Source organism: Sciurus vulgaris (assembly GCF_902686455.1).
Source record: "Sciurus vulgaris genome assembly, chromosome: X".
Classification (NCBI taxonomy): domain Eukaryota; kingdom Metazoa; phylum Chordata; class Mammalia; order Rodentia; family Sciuridae; genus Sciurus; species Sciurus vulgaris.
Window position 1 is genome coordinate 126,476,890 of NC_136471.1, and position 27,924 is coordinate 126,504,813.

Consider the following 27,924-nt stretch of genomic DNA (forward strand, 5'->3'; position numbering starts at 1 on the left):
GTCAGTTTTTCACATTCTTAAGACTCCCTCCCTGGATCTGCTTACCAGAGTCTCACATTTTCCCTCCACAGGAAGCTGAGACCCCACGTAGTGTTCTTGAAGAAATTGGACTGACATAACTCTCCTCCCTTGTTGATGACTTCTTGTGGCATTTCACACACTGTAGATGGTCACTGCCTTCATGTCCATGTTAGCTAATGGTGTAAGATGATGTCTTGTCAGTATTACTGTTTGCTAAGCTGCTTCATTCAGGCCTACATTTTTTTTTAAAGGGAACTTTGGTCAATTGAATGATAAGGGACTTAAATATGGATTAGAAATATGCATAAAGTACCTTTCTTGGATTCTTAAATTTATAGGTCTATTTCTCATAACTGATTATGCGCTATATGAAAATGACACATCTGTATACAAGCAATATCGATCAAACAATTTGGCAGTATACATTTATTAATCACTGTATTTGACAAAGGAAGGTTAAATTATAATGTGAAACCTGGTTCTACAAAACCAAAGATGTGAGTGCAGCATTTCAGTATATATGATAAAAATAAAGGGAATCAACATGTCACATATAGAATGAATGAAAATTTAATTGCTGAAACTTAAAAACAAATTTATACCAAAGAACCCTATTGGGCACTATATACTACATAAAGGGAATACAGATGATTTTAGATGACTAAATTGGAATGATGTCATTTAAAATTAATAACTAAGCATTCTGAATGAATGGGACAAGGAACAAAGATTGCTTCATAATAGCACATAATTTTTAAGGCCAAGGCACATTTGACCCCTGAGATGATTTTTTTGTGTGTGGTCATAATCATGTAGTTACTCAGTGGGATTGTTTTTGATACCCCAAAACGAAGTAGAAATGTTAATTTTCCAGTTCTTCATAACAGTATCTTACAGAAACGTTACTCTCTTCACAGTGTTGCATAAAGTCATTGTTTAAAGCATGAATGTTCCTTCTGGGGTGCTTGTTCAAGCCAAGTTTATTTTGCTTCCCTGTTGCTTCCTTCCAATTAGAAGTGCTGCAAATTTACAGCAGCTTCCTTTCCTTCCATGCCACTACCTAGTTATCAGAAGTCATATAAAAATTTTAAAGAGACACCTTTCATATAACAGTGAGAGTTGAAGTAAAATGGCATTAGGTGGCCCTATATTTTTTAAAGCTTATATAATTATTCAGCATCATTTTTATACATACTTAATACATATCTAAACATGTCTTCATGGTTTACACTTTCACTTGTATATGCTGGGCTGGATTAAGCTTTGTTGTAATTGTGACCAATATTCAGGCCACGTGAGCACTGTCTTATCACATCGCCAATTAGCTGTAATAAACGTTCAACATACAAACACCATAGTGTGTTTTGATCTCTTTCCAAAAGTGTCAAACTGGCAAGCTGCTGAAGGAAGATTTTTTTTTCCCTTCATTTGACTCCCCTCCCCCCCATTTGAATGTGGTGGTGGGTTTATAAGCACACACAAGAAAAAATGGTGACAATTCAAGGAGTCTTCATGTACTTCAAGTTCATTGAAAAGTAACGTGGATTCCATGCTACCAAGAGCTTATACCAACACATTTATTTTCAATCAATAAATGCCGCTTTTAAAACCTTGACGCAGTTGACTTTTGTACTCTCTGAACAACCTGAAATTATTCCAGTTCACCAAAAGGTATTCCTTTCATCTTCTGTGTACTGGAGGTACTGGCACATGCAACAAAATTAGACTGATATTTGTACACTGTGTTACCTAATGTAAGTAAAAAATCAAAACTTTGGTTATCGTAATAGTTAAGGGGCCTCCTGGGCTGGGGATGTAGAGCACTTGCCTAGCATGCATGAAGCCCTGAAATCAATCCCCAGTATGGGGCGGGAGGGGAATTAGGGCCTTCTTTTACAGCATATAGGAAAGGTTACATTCTAAAGCTGGGAATTTAATCTCAAGATGGACATTTATCAGGGTAATGAACCAATCAGAAGTTGTAAACTTGCTTCTGACTCCCTTACTGCTCAAGAGAAGCTGGGTGTGGTAGCAGCATACACCCGTAATCCCAGTGATTTGGGCAGCTGAGGCAGGAAGATTGCAAGTTCAAGGCCAGTCTCTGGCAACTTAGAACATGTCTTAAGTTGCTTTTTTTTTTAAAAAAAAAAAAAAGGGGGGACTGGGGACGTAGCTCAGTGTTCAAGCACCCCTAGGTTCAATCCCCAGAAAGGAAAGAGAAAAAAGTGTTTTTCAAGGGAAAAGTCACAGACATCTCAGTCATCTTGATATAAGCTTAAGTGGTATTTGCCTAGCATGCATGAGGCCCTACCAGGGCTCAATCCCTAAAAGCATGCCCCCCCCCCCATTGTATAGTATGGCTACAGTTAGAAACCTATTAAGAAATACTGAATTTAGTGATAATTGTTCAGCATTAGTGAACCTAGTAAATAAAATTTCAACCATTTTTAGATTGAAGCAGGCTTTAGAGTGGAACAAATCAGATTCTTTAAAGAATTATTCTTGACCACATACTACTTTTATTAACTACCAGATTACAGAAGTCTCATAGAATATCATGCAAAAATCCCAATCTTTAAAAATTTTGACTTTCTGGTTGATTTTTTGTTTTAACTTTCCAGGATTTTGTGCATTTTTAAGTTCTTATTCCCAAATCTCAAATTTATAAATACTACATATTCTGAAATGTAAGATCCAAAGTATGTCAATGGAAAGAAAGCTCTAAAAAATTTATAGAAAGGTATGAGAGCATCTTTTCTTATTTATGATCTGAAATCTAGGGATAATGTGCCTGAAGATTTTTATATTAGGTTTTCTTCCCTGACCATTCTTCTATGATTTCTCTTCCCAAATTGCTTTGACACTAGGCATATTTAGTAGCATTGACTCTGATTTTCCTGGAAATGATAAACGTAAGAACTTTCCAAAACACTATTTTAAAAATTATAATCACCTTGATAGAAAACCTCCAATTAAAGAGGGACTGCACATATATGGCAGGAGGGGGGAAAATGGACTTTACCCTTTAAAAAACTGATAAAATGAATTTTAAAGCAAAAAAGCCATTCAGCTTTTGCACACAGAAAAATCCAATAGATTCTTTTTAAAAGGCAGACAAAATGGCCATTAAATACAGAAAAAAATGTTTGGTTTAATCAATATGTACAGAAACAAATATTTAAAATTTAACAAATTGGCAAAGATTAAAATAACAGTTGTGAGAGCAGCAGAGCCTATTATTGCTAAATTTTTTGTAGTCTTTCTGGAAGGCAATTTGAAAATATAATACTTATCTTCTTTGATGTAATTTATCCTAAGAACATGATTAGAAATATGTGGAAATTATTAAAGAAATACATCACAAGATTGTTTTCAGCACAGGATTTGTGAATGATACAAAATTAAAAATCCAACAATAAGGATATGGGTGAATAAACTGGTAGATGCCCACTGTGCAGTAAGTAAAAATGACAAGAAATGGGCTTGATGAAATGTGATGTTTCTTGTGAAAAACATTCAACGAGAGCTATATATAATCTTTGAATAAAAAAATATGTGTACCCAGCAGCTTAGGAAGCTGAGGCAGGAGGATCTGAGTTCAAGGCCAGCCTTAGCAATTTAGTGAGTCCCTAAGCAACTTAGTGAGACCTTGTCTCAAAAGGAAAAATAAGGGCTGGGGATGTGGCTTAGTGGTTAAACACCCCTGGGTTCAATGCCCAGTACCAAAATAATAAAAAATTTATATGTATATATAAAATGTGTAGATGCTAATAAGAGGAAAAAAGACAAAAACGATGCTCCTGTGTTAATTATCTCTCAGGATAAGAATTAAGTAATTTTCATATTATTGGGTTTTCTGTACTAAACAGTTCACGATTATCAGAGTCAAAATATTTTTAAATAAAATTCCAGGTTATATAGGCTTTGGTCAGATTTGGGAACCCATTTGAGCACATGGTCTTCTATCCAAGAATGTAGTAGCTATAATAAGTAAGATATACAACCATTAAAGAACAAAATTGGTTTATTTGGATTTGGGACTCTGAATTGTTCTGTCTCTACTACCTGACCGCCTCCCGCCACGACTCCTGGATCTAGATGAGCTCTGGCTCTGGATCTGGCTCTGGCTCTGGTTCTGGTTCTGGTTCTGGCTCCGGCTCTGGCTCTGGCTCCGGCTCCGGCTCTGGCTCTGGCTCTGGCTCTGGCTCCGGCTCCGGCTCCGCCTCTGCCTCTGCCTCTGGCTCCGGCTCTGGCTCTGGCTCCGGCTCTGGCTCTGGCTCCGGCTCTTACTCTGGCTCTGGCTCCGGCTCCTGCTCCGGCTCCTGCTCCGGCTCCTGCTCCGGCTCCGGCTCCGGCTCCGGCTCCTGCTCCTGCTCCTTCTGCTCCTGCTCCTGTGGCTCCGGCTTGGGCTCCGACTCCGACTCCTGTGGCTCCTACGGCTCCTGTGGCTCCGGCTCTGGCTGCCCCGGCCCCTGCTTCGGTCCCTTTTTCTTCCTCTGCTTCGTGAATTGTGCCTCTCACGATTCTTGGTCATGTGTTTGTGAGATTTCTTTGCCCTGTGAGCACTTCTCTTTCTCTCAGACTCCCCATTTCTCTTGTAGTTGTGGTCTGCATTAGGGCTGCTTCTTCTCCTCCTGCTGTAGTATTCATCATGGTGGCCCATTCTCTCCCTCCTCTCTGAGTTCTTACCAAAAGAGGAGCCAGTCCGATCCGGAGATAGGTAGATGTCTCTATTAGCTTCCCAAAATTCATTGTTGGGATTTCTGAACACATGAAGAAAGTTGCAGTGTTTTCCTCTTGGACACTGTTGTATTTCAAACAAACCTGCAGCGGCACAGTGAAAAAACAGCAATTACTGCTGTGTATTCTGAAGATAGCACTTCATTCCAAAGGTACATTTCTAATGTTAGAATATGTTTGAATTATTTCCTAAATTGTTAAGAGGCTTACATACATTGATGTCATAGTGTGGTTCCCAGAATTTCAAAAACATTCACATGCTCTAACAACTGGAACTCTGAAAGGTATCAGATCAGAAGTTTTAATTAACCAGAATTTCTGTGCACCTGTACCATCAGAGTGCAACTAAACAAGTGGTGACCACATTACCTTTTCTAGGGCAATTAGATCCCTAATTATACTGAAGAACCAGGCCTTGGGATCCCTGAGGTGACATCTTCAAGGGCACTGTGATGGCAGGACAGAATCACTGGTCAAAAGAAAAAGCCTATCATAGAGGATCCTATATTTTCTTTATACTTTAAAAATAAGATTATAGTCAGGCATGGTGATGCATAACTCCAGCAGCTTGGGAGTCTGAGGCAGAAGGATTGCAAGTCCAAGGCCTGTGGGCAACTTAGCAAGACCCTATCTCAAAAAGGGGGGCACTGAGGATGTAGTTCAGTGGGATGGTGGGAGAGCACCCTTGGGTTCAATCCCCAGGACCATATACACACAAAAATCCAAACACACACAAAAAAAACATTAAATTTCCATTCCCCAAATATATACAACAGCTAGAAATGAAATACCACACACTATATACAAAAATTAACTCAAACTGGATCAGAGGCCTAAATCTAAGTGACAAAACTATAACTCTGAAGAAAACATAAAACATTTGTAACCCTTGGCTAAGCAATGCATTCCTAGATATGATACCAGAAAATCTAGCCAAAAAAGTGCTGGGCTTCATTAAAATAAAATAATGCCTGGTATGGTGGCTTACGCCAATAATCCCAGCAACTCAGGAGGTTGCCGCAGGAGGACTGCAAGTTTGAGACCAGTCTCTGCAACTTAACAAGAGCCTCTCTCAAAATAAAAAAACAAAAAGGGGCTAGAGATGAAGCTGAGTGGGGTAGAGTGTCCCAGTACCACAAAAACTAAAATAAAAATCTTTTGTGCTTCAAAGGACACAAAGTAAAAAGATAACCCACAGAATAGGGGGAGATATATGCAGATCATATTTGCGATCAAATATGTACTTATATACAGAATATATCAAGAACTCAGTAATAAAAGGAGAAACAACATAATTAAAAATGGACCAAGAATCTGAATAGACATCTCTCCAAAGAAGATATAGAAATGGTCAATAATAAGAACACAAAAAGATGTTCAATATAATTAGTCACTAAGAAAAACAACAAAGCTCTTACTTAAAAAACAGGGTAACTCAGTGTTGGAATACTTGACTGATATGCACACGGCTCTGAGTTTTAATCCCAATAAATAATAATAATAATAATGTAGTCATCAGCTTTGGAGGGGTTAAAGCTATACTCAGAAGCACCTCACTGAAATCACACAAACTGGCAAAAGAAACAATCATGGAGAAAATAATTCCATCTCACATTCTCAGAGCCTTTAAACTTGAGGTCTAATGGTTCTTCCAGTTTCCCTAAGCAAGGAATTCTAAAATATTACCCCTGCTTCATAAGTGGTTTTAAAATGACTGCATCCATCAAGATAAGGCTGCTAGGTCTTTACAAATTATATGTATTTTTTTTACTAAGAGGTTTTAAGCAGGTGAGAGCATTGAGCAAAGAAACACAAGTAAAGGGAAGGGTAAGTATATTCCTGAGGCATAGAATCATCCCTTCTCACCTGGGAAACTTGCACAGGGATTCAGCTAAGCCCACTTTTAGAAATCGGAAAATAACTAGGACCTCAAAACTGCTGGCTATGTTCTACACAGTGCTGAATCACTTCCTGGTTCGGCTGCCACTGCCCCATGATTCAGTGTAAGTGAACTCATCAAAGGGACACTCAACTAATCCTTTACCTCCCATTTGGTTTCTAGTGAACAAGAGCATGATTTCCAAAGATGGGAAACATTATCTATAGGTAATGGTTATGGTAAATAAGAAAGATTCTTTAGGGAAAAAAGATGGAAACAAACAGCTTAAGTGAAGAGAGTCAATGAATAGAAAACACCTCTGAAACTGCCACAAGGACAATATGGCTGCCTGTAAATACTTCTTAGGCTTCCTGATTTGTCAGAAAAGAATCTAGGACTGAAGATTGGAAGACTGAAATTCTAGCCCCAGTTCTGTCACCGATACATTGTGACCTCAGTCACCTCCTCCACAAAGTGACCCACAAGGTCTATTACAGACCTAAACTGCAGTGTCCTTTTTATGACGTCTCTGCTCATCTGCATGGATGAGCAATGCCTCATCCCTTTAAAAGAACTTTTTTTCCCCTAAGAATATCCTTTTATATAGTGGGATAATTGGGGGGAAAATCATTCTGTTGTTTCTTACCACAAATTGCCATTTTCCATCGGGTCACTGGACAGAATTCACACTGAAGCTGTCGTCCTGCATACCAACGTCCGTTAAACAGAGAAAGGGCTGCTTGGCATTCTTCTTCCCTTTGAATCAAAAATCAAAGGATGTCCTTTATAATAACTCTAATAGATACATTAATCCTATTATTAATTAACCCTTTTACTCAGTTATCATAGGACCACCAAGTTTGCTGTTTTTGTACTGCCTAGGGAGTCTTCATTAGAACATTCGGGCTCCTGCAGCTCACAATTTATTCGGGAGCCTTTTTTACTAACCCTCTGAGAGGTTTTGATGCATGGAAATTGGCTTGAGTCAAAGCTTCTTAATCCAAAAGACTGGACCATTAAAACTGCAGAAGTGCTTTCCATTGTTAGAGCCTGTGCTTTCTTAGCTAGGACTGCTGTGCTCCTTATTACAATGGCTAATTGAACCTACTAGGCATGTTGCGGCCTAGGCAAACAGCAAGACAAGCAGAAATGATAAGAGTAACTATTCTCCTAGCTAGTCAAATGCACACTGAGATCATTTGGGGCTTCGATCTCTGGCTCTTTAGATTTATATTTTATATTCTCTATTCTAGTTATCCCTTTTCAAAAGTTTGTACTTTAATTATTAAAATTATACAATACTATAACCATATTGTAAAAGATTCAAAACTATACTAATATACAAAGAATGAAATATAAATGTATTGTTTTCACACTTCTTCTATATTTCTATGTCAGCTCTTAATATTAACATTTTGAAAAATGCCATGCATATGTAAGGTGTATAGCCAGTGAAAAAGTCCCAGATGTCAACAGAAACAAAAGACCATACCATGACAAAACATGAGATGTTTATATTCACAATACTTACGACTGGTACTGAACATACACATTGCCCCTCAGATGAGGTTCCAAGTTGCAGCTAACCTAAGGAATAATGAAAAATGCTATCATAAAAAAATTAAAAAAACACCATTCAGTCATTATTGCTTTGCCAGGCTAACATTCCCAAAAGTAATTACTAATCAAAAATTCCGAAACAGATACTAGCCCACTCTTGTATCTATTTAAGGCATATTTCAGCACAGAGCAGCATTGCAGGCCCCAATTATCTGATCCCTTGATGATCAGCTCTGCTTTTACCCATAAATATAAAATGTTTCACACATGCATAAAAATACGGAGAATGTAACTCATCCCATAGACACACTACCCAGATTTACAACATTTTTCATTCTTGACGGAGAATGTTTAAATAGTAAAACATTGAAGGCCCAGTTGAAATCCTTCCATCCTAATCTTCTCCCTTCTCCCTTCTCCATCAAATAGGTGGGCACTACCTGGAGGTTGGGTGTGGCCCCTGTATTACCAAGTAAACACTAATGCATGTATACATATATAGATTTATGCAGAAACAAATAATGCACATACACACACGCATTCACACATATATGTGTGCCAGGAAAAAATGTAACATGTATACAAATGTTTACCTATTATTCAAAATAATACACATTTATGCATATATATGCAAAGAAATATGCATGTGTATTAATAAACAATGTATTTTTTTTGCTTTGTATGTTTTAAAACTTTCTAAAATGGTGTTTGTTCCACATTCTTTCTTCAAGATGTAATAGTGTAAACTTAATGATTCATCTGAACTAGTATACACTGGATACACCAAATTAGCAAATTTATGTATCTGCTCCTCTAGTGATGGCAACCTATGGTGCTTCCAATTTTCCATCCACAAACAGCGCTGTGGTCAGCATTCTTCAACACACCTCTGTGGGTTTAAGGACCTCTCTAGTGTGCACAACCAGAAGGACCATGCCAATGTGTAGTTTACATGTGCCTTCCACTTCACAAACTCAGCTCTCTGAAGAGGTTTGACTAATATATACATCCTCACCTACTCTTGGGATTAACAGAATTTATAACCTTTTGGCCAATAGGTGTGAATAATGTCTGATTTTTATATGCACTATTCCTGTTACTAATTAGGTGGAACACTTGATCATCTGTCTTCAAAAATGACAAGTTTGATTTATTTCTTTATTATGGTATATAATAAGGTCCTCAAATATACTGACTAGTGTTTAGTTTTTCTCTTCCAAATTAATCTATAACTTTATAAGTTTGTTGCAGAGCATTTTTATTACAGCATCCCAAAATGGGCAGGATCCATATTCAATGACAGTTTGCAACACCATCCTTAGAAGGAAGAATGAAAGGCCTGGAGTGTCTATGCCACCTGGGCCAGAGACCTTTAAGATTATTTAATCCAGTGGTTCCCAAGGACCTGCTATTAATTTTTCTGTAATGAATCTGATATTCTGAAATTTTTCCCTGTAAAAATTTACTAAATAGCTTTTCTTTTGTAACTGCCAATGTGATTAGCATGATCTTAGTCATTCTATCAAATTTCTAAAGAAAAGAAAAAAAATGTCCTGGTTAGTGGGTGCAGTCTCTCACAGGTAATGCTATGATTTCCATTAACCAGTCTGAAGTTTTAAAAGCAGCTCTACCACTACCATATCACAGAAGCAGTATGATCCAAGAATCATATGAGGGAAACCACTGATGTAAGCAAAAATGCACTTAGAGATGAAGTGACAAGTCCAAGAGCACAGGCCTAGTCACACCACAGCTGGCGCTTGCTTCAAGGTGGTATCTTGTAGGTGTGACCACACACTTCCACTTTAGTGGTTATTGCTTGTGCTGAGCAGTGCCAAGACAGGAAGGTATACTCCACAGAAACAAAAGATTAAGGGAGAAAGACATTTTAAAAGAATTTTTAAAAATCTTGACATCAGTTAATAGAAGCATGGCCTTGAATTTCATGAATATATCTGTTTCTTAGCTATTCCAACTCTTTACTGTCATTTCCAATAGCAGATAAATACCATAGATTTGTTTAATTTTTTTTCCAAGCTAAGGGACATTTTCCTTGCCCTAACATAACAAAGTCATTTGGGTTCAGATCTGATCAAACAGACAAGTTAGGAGGCTTTACTGTTAGGATTCAACTAAAGGGTCCCAGGAGCAGCAGAGATCACATGGGACCTTGAATGTTTTAAAATAATTATGTGTCATCTGAATGCCTCTTTCTCACCATGGTTTTGGCGGCATTATGTTCAGTACTGAAAGTAGCCAATGAATAAAAAGAATGTTTAAAAAAAAAGAAAGAAAAGAAATCAAAAGATCTATGTTTCTTGTGTAGTTCCAGAACCAAGAACGTGCATCTTGGGCAGAAGTTGCAAGCAGGCACCATGAACACAGTGCCCCAACATGCTCAGTGAGTGGAGCTGAGTCCTGCTGCATCACCACAGCTCTAGGTGAAGTGCCTACAGAGGAAGGAAGGGGCACACTGTCCATCACAGACAGTGTCTAAGTGAAAGCTTGGGCAGCTATGTGCAAGGACCTGATACAGAAAGTTCCAACAGGAAAAGAGTCCAAACCGCACAAAGGTACTGAATAAATGAAGGATCCTCTCCAACCCAGACCCCACTAGTCCAAAAATTTCATGCTAATACACAGTTATGATTTCATGTGGTATCTTTATGGCATGGTTCTTTTCTTTATGGCATCTATATGGCACCAGAGTGGAGGTAGAAAAGGAGAAGGGATGAAATAAACGACATTTACTGAGGGCTTGATCCTGGGCCAGGCATATATTGGCACACAGCTCGACCCAGGTAAATAGCCTGGGCCCCAGCTCTCTGGGGTACTTCAGGGTAAGGCACAACAGTCCCCTCCACACAAATGCCCACCTTGAATTGGATCACTCTTCCCACGTTCTTGAACTCAGGCAGCACGTCGTCATAGAAGTCAAGGAACTGCTGGTAGGTTTCCTCTTCACTGTACTCCAGGCTCGCGTCAGGGTCATAGTCATCCCTCCGGCACTGCTCCATTCCAAACGTAGTAAACATGCTTTTAATAAGAAGGGTGGGACTTGATGCAGGGAAGTTATGTTTACGTGAGCACCTGCACATGAAAAAAAACCAATTCACTAGTCCAACAGTTAAAAATCTTTTGTGAAAAAACTTAGAGATAAAGACTCAAGTAACTTAGCTGTTTTGACTTGCCTGGAAGATAAATCCTACTCAGATGTCAAGTTTCAGCAAGTGAGAAAACTGTTATAAGACTGACCAATATATTGGCTTCTCATTAAAATGTCAGATTGGGCCGGGTGCAGTACACCTGTAATCCACACACCTGTAATCCCAGCAACTTGGGAGGCTGAGGCAGGAGGATCGCAAGTTCGAGGCCAGCCTCGGAAACTTAGCGAGACCCTGTCTCAAAATAAAAATAAAAAAGGGATGGGGGCATAGGTCAGTGGTAGAGCACCCCTGCGTTCAATCCCCAGTACCACACACACACACACACAGTCAGAGTGGGAATGATTTTCAACTTTATATGCCATGAGGTTCAGAAGTTATTTTTTTTTTTTTTTTTATGCTGGGGATGTGGCTCAGTGGTAGAATGCTTGCCTAGCATGTATAAGGCCCTGGGTTTGATGCTCAGTTCCCCACCACTACAACCAAAAAAAAAAAAAAAAAAAAAAAAGGTTAATAGAAAGCTTCTTATATGTTGAACCACAGGGAAAAAGAAGCCCCACTGGTGTGACAGATTATGGTGATAGGCATGAGATGCACCATGTAGGACTCCTTCTGAGGAAAATAAGAATTAACAATAGAATCCTGGTACTACATGATCTTCAGTTAATTTACATGCTTAGAGAACAGGGCAATCTAAGAATTTTCAATGAGTAGAGTATTTTAATCTCATCTATGTATAGCACTTTACAGTTTTCCTGCCATTTTTACATTTTTTCCCCTCTGATTCTACAACCTTCAGGACGGTTGGTACTAGTACTATCCCCACTTTGGAAAGGAAACTGAAATTTAGAGAAGCCCATCTGCCCAGGTCATATGGTTGAAAGAGATGGATCTGAGAGATCTGAATTCACCTACAATCTGGTGCCTGTTCATTATAGAATAAATATAATTTTTATTTAATGACGGCTCACCACTGTGAAGAACAATTTTCTTTTCACAGTTCAAATTGGACCTAGGTAAAGTTGATGAGGCTATGTCTGAATAATTTTTTAAAAATCCTTTATGAGTTTTATATTTGCTTCCTTTTTCTAAAGTGGGAAAGAAATATGTAATTCAAAGTTCTAAATAAACAGAATTTTCTTTGTTAGGCTTCTAGCTAAAAATCAGTAAAATAGAGCTGGGGTTGTAGCTCAGTGGTAGAGCATTTGCCTACCACATGTGACACTGGGTTCAATCCTCAGTACCACATAAATAAATAAATAAAGGTATTGTGTACATCTATAACTAATTTTTTTCTAAAAATTGGTAATACAAAAAGTTAAAGAATAGGGCAAGTACTAGGGAAAAACCTTGACCCTGAAGTGACTATTACTCATGCTCACTTTCCACAGCTGTAATATCCATCTATGCACCTATGAGAATGCACAACACACACCATGCCCAACTGTTCCACCAATGCTCATTAATGTGAAATTTTCTATTTTCCAAATGACCTCTTGGATTATTCAATTAGAGATCTTGTAATTAGATCCATATTCTCAAGTACTGCTACTGACAGCACTAAGAGCAAGGATTTAACCTGGCCAGCAAGGTTTGTGTTTTTTTTAATTTTTTATTTTCACAGACTGCATCTTGATTCATTACACAAATGGAGTACAATTTTTCATTTCTATGGTTGTACATGATATAGATTTACACCATTCGTGTACTCATACATGTACATAGGGTAATGATGTCTGTCTCAGTCCACTATCTTTCCTCCCTCTCCCTCCCCCCCTCATTTCCCTCTACACAATCCTCCATTCTTCCCTTACCACCCCACCCCCATTATGTATCAGTATCCACTTATCAGAGAAAACATTCTGGCCATCAATGTTTGTGGTAAATCAAAATTTTACAAGTATGAAGCAAATATAGAATTAGACAAGGAATCAACCTAATGAGGTTAAAATTCTGCTTACAGGATTGTTAGATCTGAATAAAACTGGCCTTAGTTCCCAGGGTGTCAAAAGAGCATTTGTCAATTTTAGAACAGAGCCAAAGTCCCTGTCTAGGGAAAATCCCTGCTTAGCCTGGAGACAGTCCTTATAATCTGAGGGTATTCAAAAGGTAGCCCTATACCTCTCACAGAAGTCAGCTAAAAGAAGCTAATATGTAGGAAGGAGTCTAATGCTGTGGTACCAAGGCTGTGTGGTTCTCAGAATTACCTGGAAGAGTGATTTCTCCAGTCCTGCCCCAGAGTTCAAGGGGTAGAGAACCCGTATTTTTGAAGTAATTCCTCACCAGGTCCTGATGATCAGCCAAGTATGTAAACTAGAGCAGCCATGTTTGGCATGCTATTTACCCACAACACTGATACCTGAATCAAGTCAAATTGCCACAAAAACAAACCGTTGAAGATTACTTAACTCAAGGATGACAATAAATTGTGTGGGTATCCAAAGGACTCCTCAGGAACAACTGACTATTCTTCTTTTTCCTCATCTCAAGGGAACATTTCCAATACTTACAACCTTTGTCCTTCATAGGATCACTGTGTTACATATGAAAGACTATAATCATTTATCAAAGGTCACTGTAAGAAACATTCTCATGAAAATCACACATCAACCATTACAAAAATTCTATCAAAGTTACTGTCTACCTTGCTATTTAATGTCTTTATCCAAGATTCCATGGGAGACACATTTAGAATTCAGTGGCTAGAAAATCTTTGTCTTCCCAGAGATACCATTCGTTCTTCCTTTTTGGTAAGAAACATATAGCTTATTATCTTCCTGGGATGCATTAAAATCCAGAGTCAGAAGCATCATGCATTCACAATAAATCACTTTCTCCTCTTTCCTTTGCTTTCAATTTCCTTTATTTTATTTAACTTAAAGCAGTTGGTCATGAGCCTTCTTTAAATCACTTCTGGAAGTAGATGGGGTATAATAATTCCTCCATGATAATGTTGTTTTCAGAGGAAAACAAAAATAAAACTCCTCTCAAAGCTGTCATTTGAAAAAAACATCAATTCTCAAATGTTCTAATTGGATTCTGTATTAATTACAAAAATAACCAAAGAAAGCTTAGGTTAAAGAAGTGTTTCTGTGACAATCTGACAAATCTTAAAAGAACAGAACAGCTATATCTGAAGCAAATCACCACAGCTCTCTGTAAAAAGGGAAAAGAACAGTGTACTTGTCTGAAGCAATGGGGCTGGGTTTCCTAACTGCTAATTTCACAGAATTTTATGTCACAACTCATCACTTGAACAATGCAAATACCTGAATCACTCTCATATTTTGATAGTTATAATAGTGAAATTTCATAGCCCATGAAAACAATAAGAAGTGGTCACAGATTGCTGGGTGTAGTGGTACACACCTGTAATCCAAGCAAGCCTGGGGGTTGATGCAGGAGGATTTAAAGTGTGAGGCCAGCCTCAGCAATTCAAAATAAAATATTAAAATAAATATCAAAATTAAAAATTAAAAGGGCCAGGGATGTAGTTCAGTGGAAGAACACCCCAAGTTCAATCTCTACTATCACAAGAAAAGAAAAAGAAAATTGGTCACAAAATAATTTGACCATAGTCCATATTTCCTTGAAATGACTCTCAGATGGAATCAGAGTCTAACAGACCAATCCCCTTTCCTCAAAGAAGTGGCTGTCAACCATTTAGGACAATCCCCCTTCTCTCATTTATGCCCAACAGAAGAAGAATCCAGGTTCAGGCTTCCCTAAGTCTTAAATTTCAAAGTGTTAGAGAGATATAACAAGGGATCCTGGGGCTGGAAAAATGTTAAAGACAACTTGGTTCAATTACCCACACAAATGTGAATTCAAACTGACTCAGTTGTCTCAGCAAAAGTAATTTGCTGTATGTTTTTCTTTGGTGGGAGGTGTTTTATATTATTAGTTTCTTGCTAAGATTAAATGTACATGTGGGAAATGCTTCTAAAGGTACCAAAGGGAACAAAGTCTCCTTCCCTTAGTCCCCAGTTCCTCAAGAGGAGGTTTTCTACTAGATACCAGATCCTATAAGTCCTGTAAGGTGTTCATGGCATCTACAATCCCAACCATAAAATATAATGGTTACATATTGGACATCAATCCTGGGGCACATTAGAAACACCTGAGGACATTTCAAAACTAAGGCCATCTGAGCCTCTAAGATTCTGCATTATTCAATTTTAGGTGGGACATAATTTTTGAAAGCTTCCTAGACAATTCTAATATGCATCCAGGGTTGAGAACTACTAATTTTATAAGATGAAAAACAGTACAAAAGCTTAAATTTAAAAAAAAAGACAAAGCTAGAGAAAGTTCATATTTTCAAAGAAGTGGGGGGTGCACTCAGGCCATGAACAATTTTCTGAGTCAAATAAACCTGAGACAGCACACAGTTTTTCATTAAATACATATGAATTTCCCTATTCATATCGCTTTTTTAGGATTAATAAAGAGTAAGATAGGATTACATCTTATCTTCCACAGAATGAATATATAAAAATAATTAGATTTTGCCTCAGATGGACTCATTCACCTTAGAAATTTGGAGTTGTTCATTCATAAATAAGCCAAATTATAAAAATCACCATTACCTGGCATAATGTCAGTGTTTAAATATTTGCTAAATGATTGAAGAGATCAACATTAGGTTTCCACATGAATGTCTTGTTTCAAAAGCATTGTCCCCCAGGAGGCAAGGAGCAAGAATGTATCAGAGACTAATGGCAACAATACCAATAATGAAAATACCAGCAAACACCCCGTGCTCACTCCTTCTTTACTCCTTCCGGCCTCACAGCCCCCTCAGAAGGGTGACACTGTGTTTCAACTCCATTTTGCACATGAGAGAATTAAGAAACATTCCTGAAGAGAAGGCCAGGAAGTCAGTTTTTGAACCCAGGAATCTATTTCTGAGTCCCTTTACCCATGCCAAGTTTTAAAAGCCTATTTGGGGCACAGTGTTTACCATTCAAAAGATAAAGCCCAGCTGCTCCAATCATTTTCCTGTCCAAGTTGTTCACTGTGGACTCACGTGAGCACAGGACAAAACCAACAAACAGAAGGTCTTCCTAAGGTTAGGGAATGCAAAGGACACACCTGGCTCAGCCCACCCAGGGAAGAGGATTAGTGGGAACACAGGATGACCAGCTTGGGAAACAGAAGCAGCAAAACAGCAGCAGAGGCCTGATGATTTCAAATTGAAGTCCATGCCTCTCCCCAAAGGAGTCCTCAAAAACCTCCACATTTTGACTCACTTCATTCTGACATGATAAAGCAGAATTTGTTACCTATCTCCAAATCTGCAAGCTCCCGTTTTACTGTAGAATGGACAGTTGGCACGATCTTTCTCCATTATTCTTAAATCTGCTGGTGGCTCTGGGTTCTGCCAGGTGGTACCATTTTCCAGCTGTTGAAAATAACCATAACTTTACTTGTGGTGATAAAACCCATGAAAGACTAAATGTTTCCAAAAATATTCAAATATTTTCATCAAAAATTAAAATGGTTTCAGTTAAAAACATTCATATTTAAGTTATAACAGGCAATCAAGACATGAGCTGGATTTCTCTCCTTGGCTCCTGGTCCCTTTCCCTGATCAGGCATCACTACTGCTACCAAGGGCAGTCACCAAGGTTTCCTTTTCATCCATTCTTAAAAGGACCCAAAGACTTATGGAGCCAACATGAGAAAACTAGAAGTTACTCTCAATCAAGGTAAACTGACCATTTGGGGCTAATAATATGTGATGTCCCCTATACATACTTAAGGACTCAAAATAAGTACAGTCCATTGGGTAATTCAATACCACTTGTTTTTGTTCATTAATAAACTTATTGCCATATAAAGTAAAATGCCACAAAACTGATTCCAGATATCCAGGCGTGATCTAAATAGCCTACCATCAAACTAACATTACTGGAACTATTGTTTCTAATGAAATACTAACTGGCCTCCAATGCTTAATGAAAGGTTATGGAAATACCTCATTTTCAGCCTGATCCAGCATCTTCTGTACAGCTTCCTATAAATGGTGCAAACATAGGACTAATGAAAACCTGGAAGTGAGGTAAGTCACATCTGGTTTCTCTGGTTAAGAATCTAATGTGTAACAATTAAAACATACACGCACACACACATACACACACAGGGCTTTAGGTTTTGATTTTCTTTCTCAGCACAAATGTTCTGAAAAGCTTTCCAAGAACACAGCTTAGAATTTTTATTCAAATAGAAAACTGACTAGATCAGATTGAAAAATAATTAAAATATAATGGTTTCCGTAACAATACTATTTAGTATATTTGAGTATCTATACCACATCCTAGTTTTTAAGATAATGTATTGATGAATATTATAAAACACAATACTAGGTGAAACATTATAAATATTTAACAGAAGCTAAAATATGACCAGTAGTAATTAGGATTTATGAGAAATTTCAAACTTTTCAATAAGGCAAAGGAAGTCTTGCAATATGCTAATAAATTTCTATCTAATTGGTATTTAAGTTTTAAATTATCTTCTACAGACTTCTTTTCACTAGCTCCTTAAGGTGATTCATAAGATTCATGTATCTAGCTGCTTACTTGACAACTACCTGGTCATGGAAGAGTCCTTGGTAACTTAAAAGGCTCACAACAGAGGTCTGCCCACCCCTCCCCAGGGCCACATGCTACACCCTATCCCCCAAACAGAACTCCTGTTGTCCTTCCCCACCCACCCACCTAAATACCCTCCTTAGTAACTGGTGCTGCTATTTGCCCACCTGTTTAAACAAAAAAACTAAAAATAGGATTTGAAAACAGCAGCAACAACAACAACCAAAATAAAAAACTAAAAATAGGACTTGTATTCCCCTCACTTTCCTTTTCTTCTATCCCATTCAATCTGCCAGCTGGATTTCTGTTAACTCTGCTTCCCACACACTCCAAATCTGTGAACTTATCTCTTTAAAGCACGACCTTCATCCAAATCACCATTATCTCCCATTTGGAGTAGCAGCCTTATAACTGGCCACTCTGTTTCCCTCTTGCCTCCTTGGTTACCATTCCCCATTCTTTGTATGAAAAGTTAGAATGATCTACTGAAGATAACATTATAAGTGGGATGAAGTCACTTCTGGCTTAAAATAGCCTTTAATGTCTTCCCATTGATTACATTTAACAAAAATCTTTAAACTCCTTTAAATCCAAGAGGCACTGCATGGTCAGACTTCCTACCCTCCTGACCTCTTCCTATGCCCTGACCTACTTTCCTTTGGACTCTAGGTTTTGGGTGCCCTGACCTTCTTTCCACTTCCAGGCCTCTTCCCAAGATCTGTACACTCAGGTGTAACTCAAACATGACCTCCTCAGAGATTTCCTTGACCTAGCAATCTAAATAAGTATTACTCTGTCCCCATCACTCTATCACATGACTCTCTGCTTGCTTTCTTTGTAGCATTTAACATTATCTTACTGTCTTTTGTTACGTGTTTTGGTTACTTATCATCTGACTCCCCCATCCAGAAAAGTACCTCAATGAGAACAGACTGTGTGCTTTTCACTGCTCTATTTCTGTCCACCAAAGAAGTGTCACATACACAAGAGAAACATACATTGGGTGCTCTCCCCCAACCCCCTGCTAGTGATCAAGCCCAGAGCCCCACATGTATTGGGCAAGCACTACTCTACTCCACTGCTGAGCTCCATTTTCAAGCTATGTCCACAGCCCTTATTCCTTCACATATGCTCAGAATTTATTTCATTTTGTCTACTTCTCCTTGATGTCTGATCAGACTTCCTTTGAAACAAAGGCATAAAAGAAGCATTAGCTTGTATTTCATTCCTAAAAGAATAGTCTACCATTAAAATAGAAATTGATTCCTCTCTATAAAATATGACAAGCTCCAAATAATTTTTGCACCCCCTAAAAACCTAGTATGTTATGTTGCTTCATCTCAAAAGCAGTACTTGAATAAGGGCATAAAAAATTGGCACTGGCACTAGAACTAATGCCTGAGACTCAAAAAATATAGATGTTGGAGGCTGCTTCTACCCCAACATGACTAGGATGTAAACAAATGTATTCTTCCCCATTATAAGTTGATTACCCAGTTTTACTATATTCAAATTTAGCAATATTCCAAAAAAGATACATCCTGATGAATCAGTCAAGGAAAGATGAGCTGTGTTATCTTTGAAATAAATACACTGTTAAGGAATAGCAGCATAATAAACCAAGTCAATCTTTAAAAAAGAGTCCTGGAAAATATAGATAATACATACATACATATTATCAATTTTTTTAAAAATGACCAACTGTGTGTTAGCTAAAATTATCTTTATAGCCCAAGTTAGAAAGTCATGATTTAATAACAGCAAAAAAGTTTTCTTAATTCCTCACTATTTGAGCTCCTGATTTCTTTAAGTCAACTCATTCTTGTTGATGTGTCATAAGTTCTTAAATTTCTTAAGAACTAAATCAATGTGGAAACTGTTCAAAATAGTCTCTAAATAAGCCAACAAATATACAACAAAACCTCAGAAAAACATGACTTGCTATAGAGTGGTACGCAGCATAACCCAGGAGCCAGCTGTTTTGTAGAAATGTTTTACTGAAACAGCTGTAACCATTTGTTTACATATTATTTATGGCTGCTTTCAGGGTTCACAGGCAGAGCTGGTTCCATACAAACCACCAAAGGCTGAAATATTAATATCTGGCCTTTAAGGAAAAAGTTTGCTAATCACTGGTATAAAGCTAAAGAAAACCTCAATTTAAGGAATCTATCATCGAATGTCCCAAAGAACATCATAAAGAAATTAGCGTGTTTCTAGACTAAAAATCTGGCTCTGGCTCTTTCCAAACAAATGAAACACCAAAAAACAAGGAAAAAAGAACCCAAACCCTGACATGCCCATAGCTTTTTCTTCAAACCCATCACCCAGCACGTGTGTACACTAAGAAGATACGCAGCGCCTATCCTCCTGTGACAGGAATCACCTCTCTTTCTCTCTTCTCCTGCAGTTTCTGCTCCTCCTCTTCTCTCTCTTTTCTCTGCTGTTCTTCCCATTCTTCCTTTAACTTTCTCTTCAAAGGAAAAAAAGAAGAGAAGGAAAGGTCATTTCTTTTCTGACTTTTAAAAAACATTTAACAAATAAATGAAAAGAAAAACTGAAAATATTGGTAAAAAGGACAATATCAGTTTTTTGGTTTTTTTTAAGTTTGAGATACACAACACTTTTTTTTTTTTTTTTTTTTTTGGTACTAGGGATTGAATCCAGGGGCACTTTACCACCAAGCTACATTCCCAGCCTTTTTAAATTTTTTTTTATTTTGAGACAGGTTCTCACTAGGTTGAGGAGGCTGGTCTCAAACTTGCAATCTTCCTGCCTCAGCTTCCTGAGTCACTGGGATTACTGCCAGAAAGATATGCCACTCTTTTTAAGTTTTTTTTTTTTATTTTTACAGACTGCATTTTGATTCATTGTACAAAGATGGGGTACAACTTTTCATTTCTGTGGTTGTACACAATGTAGATTCACACCATTCCTGTAATCATACATATACATAGGGTAATACTGTCTCATTCTACTTTCTTTTCTTCCCCCACCCCCTCCCACCTTTTTTTCCTCTACACCATCCAAAGTTCCTTCATTCTTCTCTTCCCCCGACCACCCCTCCTCGTTATGTATCGTCATCCACTTATCAAAGAAAACATTCAGCCTTTGGTTTTTTGGGCTTGGCCTATTTCACTTAGCATGATATTTTCCAACTTCATCCATATACCAGCAAATGCCATAATTTTATTCTTTATGGCTGAGTAATATTCTATTGTGTATATATACCGCAGTTTCTTTATCCATACACCTATTGAAGGGTATCTTGGTTGGTTCCACAATCTAGCTATTGTGAATTGAGCAGCTATGAACACTGATGTCTGCATCACTGTAGTATGATATGCCACTCTTAACGAGAGATATATTGATTAACTACTTAATTAGTAAACTGTTTATTTGATTAATACTGTACCTCTTGTTCTTCCTGCCGTTTTCTGGCTGCCTCTTCCTTTTCCTTCTTTATTCTGAATTCTTCTTGTGCCTTCTGCTCCCTTAGCAACCACTCCTCATGTAACTTTTGCCTATTAATTAATGATGTAATCAAATAAATGGGAATTAATCTACACACAAGATAGCAAAAAGAAACAAAAAAGACATGTTTTGAGAATGATTAAAGTACCATGAAATATATTTTCTATAAAGCAGTCAAGTGGGGTAGGAAAACAAGAAGATGTGATAAAATTTTTGGACAGGAACTAAGTGTCAGCAAGTATCTTCCTAGAGGGTAATAAGCTACAATCACTGGTTCTACATTTCATAGGTGTGTATGACTATGACTTCTCCTTTAGGCTGATCACAGTAATGTTTAGGTGCCAACAAGTGGATAACAAATTTTGAAGCAACATTTAGCTTTTCACATTATGAAAACATTATACTTCCTATTCTAAGCATTCAAAAATATGGCAAGTCTATGAAAACCTGGTTTGCCATAAACCTTGGACTATGACTCCACACAGTTAAGGGACTCTTTTGGTTTGTCTTCAAACATCTAAACTGCTGAAAAGACAAAAATAAAACTACACTGTGAGCAGGTCTTTAAAATAAAGAAAGCTATAGATTTTAAGATGAAAAGAAGTTAGAAAAATAGTGCGTGTCTAGTTGATTTTTTTAAAATGACTAATTATAGGAAATGATGTTATCTTAAGGTGGCAAGAGTCTCAGATATATGATATCACAAGTTTCTAATTTAAAGAGGGGTTATATTTACAAAGTTTATTTGCTAATCAGGTGTTTAGAACCTAGATTTCACTTTCCCACCGATTTTTATAAAACAGAAATGAAATATTAGAAATTGTTCTATATTACTACCACAACTTTAGGAGCTATATATGGTTTTATGTCCAGTCTGGGGACCTAGCCACAATTTTAAATATTCTAGAAAAATATATTCCATTTCCAACTGCAGATTCCAAGGACACATCTTTCAGCTATAGTAGAGGTTGTGTATTACATATGTCAATGTTCCTATGTGTGCTTTAGGGAACCATGTAGATGCTTCAGTGTGCAGAACTCTGATTTATGAATCTTTTGAGGAACATATTAATTGTATATAATGGAACAAAATGTTATATAAATTTAGGACCACAAAATTAAGATGTTAAAAATTTTAATATTTAATAACTTGAATATACTATTTATCTGCTTTAAAATAGGACATAAATCCATAAGGTACTTTCATATCATTAATTTCCCTGTTTTTCAACTTTAGAGTATGCAACTCTTATAGGAATAAACAAAAGATCCAAGGACCACAAAGACACATGTATATAATTTAAAAGATGCATTTCGAGTAAATAGGAAAACAAAAATTACTTCCCTATTTCATTCCATATATATTATTTTTATGACAAAAATCTGTAATAGTAAGAGCTAGATATCATAGCACCTCCTAACACTGTGTTAAACCCTATACACATATGCCCTCATTTAATCTCCACAATTCTATGAGGTAGATATTATGATTTTATCTCCATATTGAAGACAAGCAATTTAGACAGAAGTTTAGACGGATTAAGAAAGTTGAAACAGGACTGGAACTCAGATCTGGCTGAATCCAACTCCATGTTCTCAATCACTATATTATATATATTTTTTGACATTGTGACAATTCCATCTACTTCTGTACTTTGGTAGATAACAGGAATCAATTACAAGAAAACAGGCAACATTTCCGCTGATCATGCTAAAGAGACAAAGAATGTCTATAAAGTTTATTCTGTTTTTTAAAAAATAATGCTTGTTTTTATTGTGGCAAAATGTACATACCATAAAATATACCATTTTAACCATTTTTAAGTGAAAAGCTGAATGGCATTAAATATATTCATATTGATGTGTGCCACATTAAAAACAAACAAACTATTCACTGAAAAAAATGCTAAGAGAAAAATAGATACTTTCATCATCACAGAACAGTAGAGACCTTTAAAAGTCAGGCAACAAGGCTAGATATTATGAAAGTTGACAACATAGTAAGTAATCCCATAAGGTCAGTTAGGAGTGATGACGATTGAGAAAAATGTGTATCACACATGAAGATAAAGAATCAGTACCCTTAATCAAGTAATAACATTACTTACAAAACACATTCAAAAAACAAGTATCCCCAAAGAGAAAGCTGTAAGACTTAAGCAATCTACTAACAGGTAATAAAACATATACAAAGGCCAGGCACAATGGCACATGCCTATAATTCCAGCTACTTGGGAGGCTGAAGCAGAAGGATCTCAAGTTCAAGAACAGCCTGATCAACTTAGTAAGAACCTGTCTCAAAAAATAAAAAGGCCTGAGGATGTAGCTCAGTGGTAGAGTGCTTGTATAGTATGCCCAAGGTCCTGGGTTCAATCCCCAGGGCTGACAATAAATAAATAAATATATTCAACTTTACTAATTCAGAAATGTACTTTTGAAATGTTTTACTATGGCATTTTAAAAAACTGGTAGTGTGAGTGAAAATATAGGGAAACAGGCATCTTGATTCACTGCTGAAGGGGCTACAAATTGCAAACCAGTGTACCCTTTCTACTGTGCTATCCACATTTTACATGAACTTATCCTTTGATCACAATTTCATTTCTGGGTATTCCCCTAAAGAAATGATAGGATAATTACCAGGGATACATAAGCATGGATGCTTATTACAACTTTTTATATAATAGTAAAATCCATTATAACCCGAAAGTCCACCAATAGAGAACTATAAATTATGAATAAAGAATAAATTATGCTACATCCATACAATGGATATTGTATTGCCATAAAAATGGTTGAATTAGATCCCTGTATCAACATGAAATATATGTATTATGTGTCTAACAAGAAAGCAATTTGTAGAAAAATAGGCACAAATATCATGCCATTAGAGAATTATACTTGTTACAGGACATTTATACTTTCACCTTCTTTGCCTGTTCATTAATTTTTTTAACATTTACCAATTAGCAAAAATAGTATAAAATACTTCTATTTTTAAAAAAGATATCTAGTTTTAGCCCATTAGCTAGAGTTTTAAATAGTTTATACAGAGTATTTTTAAGACCCATTTTGTATAAGATTTTATACAGAAAACAAACCCGTACTAGCTACTGAAGGCTAATAATATTCCTGTAAAGTAACAGAGTTCATTTTATTTCACTCAGTGCTGACCTCTCTCTTTCCAACAGCTTCTCTTCTTCTAGTTGTTGTTCTTCAATAAAAGCATCCTCCTCTCCCTCCTCTTCCTCCTGTGAGACTCCTGAGAAAATTCAAATGTTTCATTAAACTGAGTATTGTAAATCCTTGGTCAATAATTCAGGGGAAAAAATAATATAATCTTTAAACTTTATAATTATGGTAAAAGCTTTGAAACTTTTCTAATAATAAGGCTCTAATTGCCTAAATCTCGTACAAAGTGATCATTGGGGGAAAAAATAATGGTGGTGGATAACACATTAAATTTTCAAATTAATCAATGGTTCCGTAGTAATACTCAAAAAGGTGGTGAGATGTTGGAAGGAACATCTTTACATAAGAATGGCAACAAAAAAATGTAGAAAGTCTTAAGCAGAATTTGTCACTTTTGCAACTCCTGCTTAACTCAGAAAAAAAGATGCTAAAAACATTGGATGAAAGCTTCTTGGAATGAGGATATTTACATCTTGAAATGTTACCTCACAGATGAGGATTAATGAGGATTAAAGGGGGAAAATGTGCACTTACAGTGGCATGATCTGTTCACTCAGAGTGAAACAGACTGTCATTATAGTTCTTATGTTGCATGCAATAAGAAGTTTATAATATCCATTCTGTAGCATTTTGGCACAAAGAGTGTAACCTGATGCTAATGAGAAAATAAACTAATCCAGAATGCAAAACATTCCACAAGAAAACTGGCTTGAGATTTTCAAAACAGTCAATCTGGTTTAAGAAAGTTTTGATATGGCCTGTATATGATACCTCTGAATTACTGTTCATTTACATAGGTATAAGTTTGGTATCATGGTTCTGCAGGAGAACATCCTTATTCTTAGAATAGGCAGGTTGAATGATTTAGGGGTGAAGTGCTAGGATACCTGCCATTGCTGTGCAATGGGTTCAGAAAAAAATGTATGTATGTATCTCTCTATAAACTGAGAAAATAAGATCAAATGTTAACAACTGACAAAACGAGCTGAAGAGTTCATGGGTATTTATTGTACTGTTTCTTCAACTTTCTATGCATTGGAACAGCTTTAAAATAAAGACATGGTAAAATAATTTTAAATAGAAGAAAATTTACATCTTCTATTCAAAATTTAAAATTGAGAGAAAAACAGTGAAAATGGGGTGGGGGGACAAAGTAATCTTAAGGAAATGTAACAGAAAAACACAAACTTAAAAGAAAAAGTTTTTGTCTGTCATATGTATCAAGTATAGTTCTAACCAAAGGCTCACGCAGTCCAAGATCACTACAATAATTTATTTTTCTTAAGTAGACTTTCTTATTTCAGCACTTGTAACTGAAATAGGCAAAAAATTAATGCTAAGTTCTAACATGAAATGATAAAGACAAATAAATTAAGATCTAATGTTTGTAAAGGTCCAGAGATATGACTGATTTACTCAGAGGTATGCCCAGGGACTAGGCAGGGCCTGCAAATAGTTGATACAAGTATCTGTTGAATGACATATTCAACTCCCCATCCCCCACTGCCAAAACAAGCTCACTCACTCCTCAGAGGTGATCACTAACAGTTCTGAGCGCAGCATGTTCACTACATGTACAGTCAAAACAGTCTTATATGTATATATGAAAGGATACATATAAACACAATATATCTAATTGTATTATATATGTAACTGTATACCTAAAATCATGCTACAAGCTGGGCACTGTGGCCCATGCCTATAATCCCAGTGACTCAGGAGGCTGAGGCAGGAGGATCCCAAATTCCAGGTCAGCCTCAGCAATTTAGTGAGACCCTCAGCAACTTAGCAAGACCCTATCTCAAAATGAAAAATGAAAAGATCAGGGGATGTAGCTCAGTGGTAAAGTACCCCTGGTTCAATCTCCAGTACCAATACCAACACCACCACCACCAACGATGATAATAATTCGAGTCAACAAAGGGCCTCTTGTATTACTGAAGTTTGGGGGAAACTTGCAAAAGTCTAATTAAAACTTTCAACTCATGCTGGGTTTACAAATAAACATATTCACCAAATACCATGTACAAGGGCTTTGCTAGCTGCTGTAATTCATAATGAATGCAACGTAATGTTAGGTACTTTATGAATACACAATCAGTTGATGATGATTAACCATGACTTTCCCCCTCTCATGCACTGTTTCTGAAACGGGTCTAACACAGCTTTACTTGGAAGACAGCAGTCACAGCAATTCCTCATCAGATACAGTATTTGACTTCCGACACTCGGGCCCAAGTTGGGGCGGGAATAGAGGGTGCAATTTCATACCCAGAAAACCGAATAGAGAGTCTACTACCTGAGTCTCTTAGTCGCGCGAGTTCCTGCCGACGCTTCTTCCTTTTCTCCTTCTTCAGGGCGGCCCTGTACTTTTTGTGACTGGAAGATTGAAAAATAAGTGCATCAATGTCAGCGGCTGCACCTGCAGCACTGTCCGGGTTCCCCTCTTCCCGGCGCCCACAGACAGGAGACCTCTCGGATGCATGGGAGAGAAACCTTACCTCCAGTGTTTTAATTACAGAACATGCAACTACGATTACCTCATCCCTCCTCACCCAAATAGCAGCTTTTCTCCAATTTGCCACCTGTTCCCCTCCGTGCTTCCCTAAGCTCACGGACGACCGTTGACAGCCAGGGAAACGACGAGGGTTCAAGCGAGCGCGGTGGCTCCCTTTTTTGGCCCAGCTCCCCTTTCCTTCCTGCCTGCTCATCCTCCATGACCGGTTTCGGCCTGCTCCGTTTCTTTTTCTCTCCAGTCCATCTCCTCAAGCGCAGCTTACCTAGGTTTCTCAGGAACCATCATCTCGGACGCTGCCATTTTACCGGCGCTGACCCACCCCCAAGATTTGACCGGAAGAGGCGGGATTAAGGACGGAGAGAGCTAGCGCAGGCGTCGGTGCCGCGCTGCTTCAGCCCGGGCGGGACCAAAGACCAAAGGCGGGAGGTTTCTTTCCGTGACTGGTCTGCCAAAATCCTGCCTCAGTAAATGTCTCCTTCCCGAAAACTCTGGGGCACTCGCTCCGCCCAGGAAGTAGTCATTTTCTTCTCAGCCCTTCCTCGATACATCATAGTGGGAGCGTGGTGGCCAGGAGGTCAAAGGCATACCTCCCCCGCGTTTTCTCATTCACTCACGAATACTCATTCTACCCAGAGGGGCAAGCCTGGCTTCCCTTTGGATTTCTCCAGGCTCCGCCTTCTTCCGCGGCTCTACCTACCAGCGCCTCCGGCAAAGCTTTAGACTCCACCCCCTTCCATTCACGCCACTGGGCTCTTGTAAGGGAAACTGAACCCCGTGTAC

The 27,924-nt window shown here is 37.7% G+C and overlaps 2 protein-coding genes across 4 annotated transcripts in view; one reads left to right on the top strand and one right to left on the bottom strand.

The window, feature by feature from the left end:
• The window catches only part of AP1S2 (adaptor related protein complex 1 subunit sigma 2), a 35,757-nt gene extending 24,903 nt beyond the window's left edge, over window positions 1-10,854 (top strand). For 2 of the 3 annotated variants that reach the window (XR_013761045.1, XM_079123287.1), the window contains one exon: window positions 72-1,636. Coding sequence is in view for 2 of the 3 variants with exons in the window: in XM_079123287.1 (XP_078979413.1) it covers window positions 72-119 (48 nt within the window). In the remaining variant the exon portion in view is untranslated. Of the gene's footprint in view, window positions 1-71; window positions 1,637-10,526 lie in introns of those variants that run through there. The other variant, XM_079123285.1, reaches the window with a different exon arrangement.
• Window positions 1,458-27,924, bottom strand: ZRSR2 (zinc finger CCCH-type, RNA binding motif and serine/arginine rich 2). Its single transcript, XM_079123185.1, has 11 exons — window positions 27,407-27,924; window positions 26,926-27,005; window positions 24,609-24,696; window positions 21,376-21,484; window positions 20,347-20,433; window positions 17,345-17,383; window positions 16,650-16,768; window positions 11,077-11,290; window positions 8,172-8,227; window positions 7,287-7,396; window positions 1,458-4,845 (listed from the first exon to the last, which is right to left on the bottom strand). The coding sequence occupies exons 1-11, from the start codon at window positions 27,442-27,444 to the stop codon at window positions 4,046-4,048; spliced, it is 1,740 nt and encodes a 579-aa protein (XP_078979311.1). The 5' UTR covers window positions 27,445-27,924; the 3' UTR covers window positions 1,458-4,045.

What these genes read in the sequence shown, in the direction of transcription:
- ZRSR2 (XM_079123185.1), bottom strand. Translation starts at nt 27,444, where the DNA reads ATGGCAGCGTCCGAGATGATGGTTCCTGAGAAACCTAG. An exon ending in TGGATCAGGCTGAAAATGAG is followed by an intron (nt 16,769 to 17,344) that starts GTATTTCCATAA and finishes TATTTTCAACAG; the next exon opens with CTGGAAAATGGTACCACCTG. An exon ending in GTGTATGTTCAGTACCAGTC is followed by an intron (nt 7,397 to 8,171) that starts GTAAGTATTGTG and finishes TTTGATTCAAAG; the next exon opens with GGAAGAAGAATGCCAAGCAG.